This window comes from Lupinus angustifolius, chromosome LG18 (genome assembly GCF_001865875.1).
Source record: "Lupinus angustifolius cultivar Tanjil chromosome LG18, LupAngTanjil_v1.0, whole genome shotgun sequence".
Lineage (NCBI taxonomy): Eukaryota > Viridiplantae > Streptophyta > Magnoliopsida > Fabales > Fabaceae > Lupinus > Lupinus angustifolius.
In genome coordinates, this window is record NC_032026.1 from 10,784,368 (window position 1) to 10,792,642 (window position 8,275).

Genomic DNA, 8,275 nt, shown 5'->3' on the forward strand with positions numbered 1-8,275 from the left:
AATGATAAATGAATTTTATATGTCTAATAATGAATATTAAGAGCAAAAGATATACATACTAATAAGAGACTTTAAGATTATTCTTCACCATTTGTATTTTATCATAACTGATCTTCACATTTAAATAAATGATAAATGAATTTTATATGTCTAATAATGAATATTAAGAGCAAAAGATATACATACTAATAAGAGACTTTAAGATTATTCTTCACCATTTGTATTTTATCATAACTGATCTTCACATTTAAATAAATGATAAATGAATTTTATATGTCTAATAATGAATATTAAGAGCAAAAGATATACATACTAATAAGAGACTTTAAGATTATTCTTCACCATTTGTATTTTATCATAACTGATCTTCACATTTAAATAAATGATAAATGAATTTTATATGTCTAATAATGAATATTAAGAGCAAAAGATATACATACCAATAAGAGACTTTAAGATTATTCTTCACCATTTGTATTTTATCATAACTGATCTTCACATTTAAATAAATGATAAATAAATTTTATATGTTATTTTGGATTTAATATATATATCGAGAGTATAAATATATTACATCAGACATTTATATTTTGGATTTAAATTGACATTGTAAAAACTTATATATTCTATGATTATTAAGTTTCTTCATTTCATATTTTTTACATCTGTTTGAATGCACTCCTGGTGTAATACAAAGAACGAAGAAGCTTTTAAGTGTTGGTTGAATACAATGAATGAACAAATTTAAGTGTTGGTTTTGGTGTGGATGTAAATTGTAAGGAAAATAAGCAATAGAGCAGAGTGAAGTATAAGGTGTCAGGAGAGTGTTGAATTTGGTGATTGAAAAAGCTACAATTCCATTCTTGAGTAGCCACGCATTGCTCTTCAACTTCTCTTTCAGCCTCTTGTTCCCTTTAAACGTGGCCCTTCACTCTATTTTTTCGCCCTCTCTTTCAACTCCAACACCATCTCTTTCTTCTCCTTCCTCACTTCCTTTTTTATCTCTCTCTGGGTATGTCTTGTCATTATCAATTATCAAAGTTTCTTTCTTTTCATTTTTTCATCATTACCCTTTTCATTTCTTAACCTGTTTAACAACCCCATTGCTTTTCATCTATCATTTTCTCTCATTTACTCTACTGGGTTGGAAACATTGATTCAGTGGTAGATCCATATGTCACAAAATTTGAACTTTTGTTTTAAAAAACTGTTATTTTGGGATGAAGGTTGAAACTTTACTATAATTAGTAAGAGAATCTAGAAGGGTTGGATCTGTCTGAATCGCTGAATGAGTTGTTTTCTCTCTTCTTTAATCTGAAAATTTTAACATTTGATTATCTTTTTGTGATATTGCTTACTTTGTTTTGTTTAACTTTTATTTTTCCGGGGATAGCATTTGAAATTCGGTGTGAAGAATGGAGTTTTGATTTTCAGGTGTAGATAAATAGTTTAGCCACCTGTCTGTTTTTTCATGTGATCCTTAATCCTAGTTGTCCGTTAAAGATAAATCCAATGCATGCAGCAATCTTTTCATGTTGTTGGAGTGCTTATGTTGTATCATGTGATGCCACTTTCTGAATTTGCTTTAGTTGATGTCTTTTATTGTTGTTTCATGTGAAGGTTTGGCTTGTGTTGAAAACGAGTGTATATTCAGCAACCTTGGGAATCCTTATGCTATCATTGCCAATACTATAAGCATGCTTCTTAAATTCACATGTATTAGCTCTTCCTTCCCACATTGCATCACATGCATGAATATCTCATCAGTTCCTTTGTTTATTATCTTTATCATCCTGCACAAAACTATATATGATTCTATGAAACTCTTCATTTCTGTGCTATTTCTTTTCTGTTTTGGACTTTAGGCTATTGTATGATGAAATAGTTTTTGATATAATGTTACAGAAAGCTGTTTGTGATGAAGACTGAATGAATAAGAGATTCAATTTTCTATGAAGCCAATCAAATCATGGAGGTGGTTGATGAAAGAAACGAGTGGCTTGTCTGATGGTTTGTCCTTTTTCTTCAAATCATACTACTTTGGAATTGGATTGTTTTAAGGAGAATTTCTTGTGTACAATTTTTAATTGTGGAGTTCTTCTGTTTGTTATTTAATTTTTCAACATGGCTTTTCTTGGAGCAGGGGAAACCAAGTTTCAAGATAAAACGGCTGTCTTTTATGGCAGTTGTGTGTACTGTAATGTTGTTCATTGTGTATAGAACTGCGAAGTATCAGTACTACGAAGAAGAGGTACGGGTTGAGGCCTATAGAATTATTTTAGATACCATATTATATCATGACTAGAGACCTAAAATGTTGATTATATGTTTGACTAATTTCTATTTAGTATCAGGTTAGAGATATTTTACTACTATAACCATGTTTGTACTTATTTGCGATCAGAAAGTTTGTGAAGTAGTTCCCTAAAACATTATACAACCTAACTGTTATCATTAGAAAATGATATTAAAAAATAATCTCAGCATAAAACTTGGGAGCTTCATTCGATTATTTTTTCCCCAAGTACTAGTATGCTGTACATTCTAAAGCCACTTTTGTGGCAGGTGGCAATTGCGTGGCTCAAGCTTTGTATATGTGCCTTTAATGACATTGTATTCTCGTGCTATTATATCAAGCTTTGTCTTTCTTATATGTGCCTTTAAATGACATGTACTCTTGTGCTCAGTGTGCTAATGTAATTTTCCCTTCTTTGTGTATCACCTACCATTACATCGAGCTTTGTCTCTTATAATATGCCTTTAAATGGCATTGTGTTCTTATGCTATGTGTGCTAATTTTTTTGTTCTTTGTTTATCATCTGCCATTATCTCAACATTTGTATTTCTTATAATGTGCCTTTAAATGGCAATGTCTTCTTGTGTTACATGTGCTAATTTAATTTACCCTTCTTTGTTTATCTTCTTCCATTATCTAAATCTCTGTCTTCTTTATATTTTGCCTTTAAATGACATTGTATTCTTGTGGTACGACTGCTAATTTAAATTTTACTTCTGTGTTTATCATCTGCCGTTATCTCAACCTTCAAATAGCATTGTACTCTCGTGCTACCTGTGCTAATTTAAATTTTCCTTTGTTTATCATCTGCCATTATCCCAAGCTTTGTCTTTCTTATAAAATCCCTTTAGATGACTCTGTTATCTTTTGCTAAGTGTTCTAATTTAAAATTCCCTTCTATGTTTATTATCTACCATTATCAGAGATACAAAAATTGGAGCATCTGGGGAGAAGGAAAGGTACACTCTGATGTTTGTTTAACATTTCCAGTTGGATTTCTGATTCTTTTCTTCAAATTTGAGATTTGGAGTATTTAAAACAAAAGACCCTGCAAGTTATATTACCTTCCGGTTTTAGTAAATGAAGAAGACTATGCCCGCTTTCAAAAATTTGATACACCTGCCTATTTTACAATTCTGCATTAATTTGAAAAGGTGACTTGGATGCTTATTCTTTATTGACATTGGTACTTTTGATACCACTGTGCAGTCACGTCCATTAAATTCTGGGAAGTTGAAAGGCATACCACGAGGTATAATACACGATACTTCAGATTTTGAGTTAAGGCCTTTGTGGTTGCCGAGTAGTTCAAGGTCAAAGGTGAGCATCTATGCGTTCTTCTTTTACATTATAGTTCTATTGAAGCTGATGGATATTAGCAATAATTCAGTAAAATGTGACGAGCACTTCGACAGTTACAAAGGCTGCTTCACCCAATCTAGCTAATATAATTATTGCTTGCTTGTGATTATATAATTGCAGGTTACTGTTTACTCAGATCGTAACTTGCTAGCAGTTCCAGTTGGTATTACACAAAAGGATAATGTAGATGCCATGGTGCAAAAGGTACTTCGATGATTCATTAGGTTATCAAATATTATTTGAATCAGCATTCCTGATCTTATTTCATTGATTTCAGTTTCTTACAGCAAATTTTACAATTATTTTATTCCATTATGATGATAATGTGAATGGATGGTGGGATCTTAGTTGGAGTAGCAAGGCCATACACATAGCTGCTCAGAATCAAACAAAGTGGTAAGTGTGTGGCTGTTACAGATATGTGCTCTTTTGTCTGAAAATATTATATCGTGAATCATATATTGGTCATCTTATTTCGGTTGCTTAACGCTTGCACTTTCCTTTTAAATATTATATGTATGTGTATGCATACGTACTTGTCAAGACATGTATTTTTCACAATGTAGATATTAATTTCCGAGTTCTTTCCCAGGTGGTTTGCGAAAAGATTTCTACATCCAGATATAGTTTCTGTTTATGATTATATCTTTCTTTGGGATGAGGATTTAGGATTAGAGCATTTTTCTCCGTCGAGGTATGATTGTTGTTTTCGTTGCTCTTTCTCTTTTGGTGGTATTTCAACATTTATCTGTATTTTGCTTCTAATGTGAACTAGCAGCTGAGGCGCCCAACAGGCTAGTGGAATTTGACAAATCCAATTGTTATATGGCATTATAGGTTTTCATTCTTTTAATGTAAAAATGAATACAATTCCAATTGAAAACCACAACAATAAAAATAATTTTATTAAATTCCTTAAGAGTAAGAAGTGGGTGGTGTATGAGTTGGGCCTTTGTAATCAATTTTAAATGAGGAATTTCTCCTGTTTTCAATTACCATAAAAACAAGACAGGGTTTTAAAAGAAAAACAATTTAGGGACCATGTGGTAAGTGCCCTTTCCAAAGTAGCATAGAGGGTTTGGGAATGGTGGATGTACGCAACCTTCCTCTACAAGCGAAGAGGTTATTCTCAGGACATGAACCCGTGACCTCCAGGTTACATGGCAACAACCTTACGATTGTCCCAAAGCTCATCCTTCTTTCCATAGTAGTTCAGATGTTCAAAATTGTAATTAATTTTATTTTATGTCAATTCGTACTTTACTGGAAAGGTTCACAACCAGTTTCATCTGCAGATGGGATTGGTTGCCCACTTAATAATTTATCGCCCTTGCTTGTTGATACAATATATATTTAATGTAATGTTGATTCATAAACATATATATATATATATAATACATCTAGTCACGTACATGAATGCTTACATGTATCGGTTACAGCATAGTTTGTTGAATGTCATGTCCTTTTTCAATATAAATACTGATCTATGTAGGCCTCATTGATAATTTTCCCTTTTTGATAAAATGCTAATGATTCCTCTACCTCTTCCAACATTTTTGTTATTTATACGAGCTATAACCTCTATATTATCCTTAAATAATCAATAGGTAAGTTAGGTACCTAAGTATTTCTTGCTTATCTGGTATGGTGGAAAAAATGTGTTTATTAGTCGGATTTATATTCTCCGTTCTTCTTTTGTAAGGTAGTCAGTCACCTCATGGCAGGTTTTTCAACTCCCATCAAAGGAAGGAAAAAATTAACATAGACTTTTGTTTTTGCAGATACATTGAAATAGTGAAGGAAGAAGGATTGGAGATATCTCAACCAGCTCTTGATCCAGATTCAACAGACATACACCATAGAATTACTGTTAGAGCTAGAACGAAGAAAGTTCATAGGTGATTTATTGTTAGAGACAATTGATATGTACTTTCTAATCAATAGTTGTCATACTTACACTTCAGTTTTCATGCATACAGAAGAGTCTATGAACTCAGAGGTAGCACTAAGTGTTCAGATGCAAGTCAAGGGCCACCATGCACTGGGTAAGTATTACTCTCTTTAAGTAATGATGCTGCACATTTTGCAAGATTTTGTTCGTGCAAGATCTTATACAAGTGGTGTTGTCATCCTTCCATCCGCCATCAAGTTGGGAGACTTTTATATTTAATCTGTCAATGTCAAAAAGATAAATTACTAAAAGTAATAACTTTTCCTATTTGGATGATTTGTGACAAATTTTGGTATGTGTCAATTATCATTTTGTGAATCACACAAAAAATTGAACTCAATTGGTGCAGGTTTGTGGAAGGTATGGCTCCTGTTTTCTCTCGATCTGCGTGGTATTGTGCTTGGCATCTTATACAGGTAATTTTGTTTCTATGTTGAATTTTTTCAGAGTTATCCACGGATTGTCTTCTATTCTATCACTACTGTGTTATCTAATCTAGTGTACTTAAAAAATGTGAAAATTCACTATTTATTAATTATGTTCAGCCATTCGGTTTGGCAAGGTACAGAAATGTTTGCAAGTGGAATGGTGTTTTTCCCTTATCTATAGCTCAAAATATAAATCCAAATTTCTTGGACTAACTTGCATTTTATTTTGGTTAATTTCCTGAGGAAGTTTAATATTGTCTATTTTGTAAATTTTAGATCAAGATCGACCATACTATTTGTAACTTAACATTTTCATTTTCGCAGAATGATCTTGTTCATGGATGGGGAATGGATATGAAATTAGGATATTGTGCACAGGTGAGAATTACACATTTTTGGTGGTGCTGAGAAATCTTTTTCTTTGTTATTCCCCTCTCAAATTGTGGCTTATTTTGATTGGTAGGTTGCATTCTGTATGTTTCTCATTGCCATGCAAAATTTTCTATTTGTTAATGTCCTGAGTATTGATAAATATGGTCACTCACGTGTTTGCTTCAATCTTTAACTGAGGTACTAATTTTGCATTAGTCTTTTGCATGACAAGCTTTAAGCCATTTGCTTTAATTTCCAATATCACATTTATTTAAGATATTGGGTAATTCGTGCTGCCTCTGAGGAGATATAGAGTGGTAGAATATTCTTTTAACCATATTCGGCTATTCGCGCCTTTGCATTAATATGCTTATTTGGACTACGCCATGTTCTCTATTCTTTTAACCATATCCGTGCTTATGTTTACACTAGACTAACCTGCTCTTACTTTTCCCTTTTTAAGCTTCATTTACTGAATGAAACTTATGATTAACCGTGTAATTGATGTCATTGTTTCAGGGAGATCGCACTAAAAATGTGGGAGTTGTAGATAGTGAATACGTTGTTCACCAGGCAATACAAACTCTGGGTGGTAGCAGTGCCCAAGATACAGCAAAAGTATTTTTCTCCTTACTCTCCAAATGTCTGAATTGATTTTGTTTCCATTATCTTCCTTAGACCGTGTTTGGTTTGGTTTCATTTTCAAAACACTGAAAATGAAAAAAAAGATTATAAGAATAGAAAACATATCAAATACACTTTTACACTGATATTATGACCACTTTTTCTCAACACCCTTTTTTACATTTTCTCTTTAGTCATGGACGATTTACTATTGTTTCCAAGGTTAAACTCTTTTAATCAACAGTTATAAAGTAGGTATACAAGTGTGTGGACAAAGAGTGATGTAATATGATGCTTTTCCATATTCAAAATAGGGTGGCAATGGCAATGAGAATGGATTTTGAGGGTATTTGTTTATTCTTGTATGGTTGATCTTAAAATTTTCTATTTTTTCCTTCTGCAGGTTTCAAATCTTAAATCAGCAGCTATGGTATATGCATTTTTTTTCCAAATAAAAAACCTTTTAATTACATATAGACAATTCTTTTCTATAATCCTATTTCTTTACTAGCCAAGTTAATCTGAAACTCACTTTCTTCATTGTTGATTTTTAACCAGAGACACCACTCTGGAGCTTTGGATATGCGAACCGAGGTAATGCTTTTGAACTGCTTTCAAAACCCAGTCTTATATCAATAACAAAGTAGCTTGCAAATTAACTTGTTATACATTCTTAATATGGACCTATACAGATTCGAAGGCAATCAGCATGGGAACTTCAAATCTTCCAAGAGCGATGGAATCAAGCTATTTCCGAGGACAGAAGATGGGTTAATCCAGTTAAGAGCGATAAGAGACGCATAAAACAACGTCGCAGCAGCCATCGGTTATCTTAGCAGTTATTTTAGCATCTTTCACATCCCTTAGTCTTATTTATAGGCATAATGTGGTTTTTATCTAGCTGAGCACATCTTTGTTTCATATAATTTTGGTAAAACATGTTTTTTGTTTTCTTTTTACTGTTTTGCTCTTTTCTTATGGTCTCCATTTTGTTCCTATAATCCCTCCTTCCTTGTCTTTTTTCTCTATACAAATCCTCTTGTTTCCAGGTTTATGATTATGCATCATAGGCTTATTTGTAAGAAGCAACCAATAGGAGCAGCTAAATAAAACTCTCAACAAAATTTGCAACTCAAAATATCCTCTTGGGATTGTACACTGAACCTCATCAAATTTATTATTGTTATCATATAGTACTATATAATATAGATTGCTTGGTTTTTTATCCGCATTAGAAGTTAA

At 32.5% G+C, this 8,275-nt stretch overlaps 1 protein-coding gene across 3 annotated transcripts; it reads left to right on the forward strand.

Annotated features, from left to right (window-relative positions):
* Positions 994 to 7,992, forward strand: LOC109332152. 3 transcript variants are annotated; one of them, XM_019567006.1, is made up of 17 exons: positions 994 to 1,012; positions 1,621 to 1,716; positions 1,906 to 2,010; positions 2,144 to 2,251; positions 3,220 to 3,267; positions 3,506 to 3,616; positions 3,779 to 3,862; positions 3,936 to 4,054; positions 4,251 to 4,352; positions 5,440 to 5,556; positions 5,638 to 5,703; positions 5,959 to 6,025; positions 6,362 to 6,415; positions 6,929 to 7,027; positions 7,437 to 7,463; positions 7,592 to 7,627; positions 7,726 to 7,992. In XM_019567006.1, exons 3-17 carry the CDS (start codon positions 2,008 to 2,010, stop codon positions 7,867 to 7,869), a joined length of 1,185 nt encoding a protein of 394 aa, XP_019422551.1. In that variant the 5' UTR covers positions 994 to 1,012; positions 1,621 to 1,716; positions 1,906 to 2,007; the 3' UTR covers positions 7,870 to 7,992. The 3 variants fall into 3 exon arrangements, with proteins under 3 accessions (XP_019422551.1, XP_019422550.1, XP_019422552.1); XM_019567005.1 differs by lacking the exon at positions 994 to 1,012 and having other exon boundaries at positions 1,071 to 1,716; XM_019567007.1 differs by lacking the exon at positions 994 to 1,012 and having other exon boundaries at positions 1,073 to 1,716; positions 3,220 to 3,255.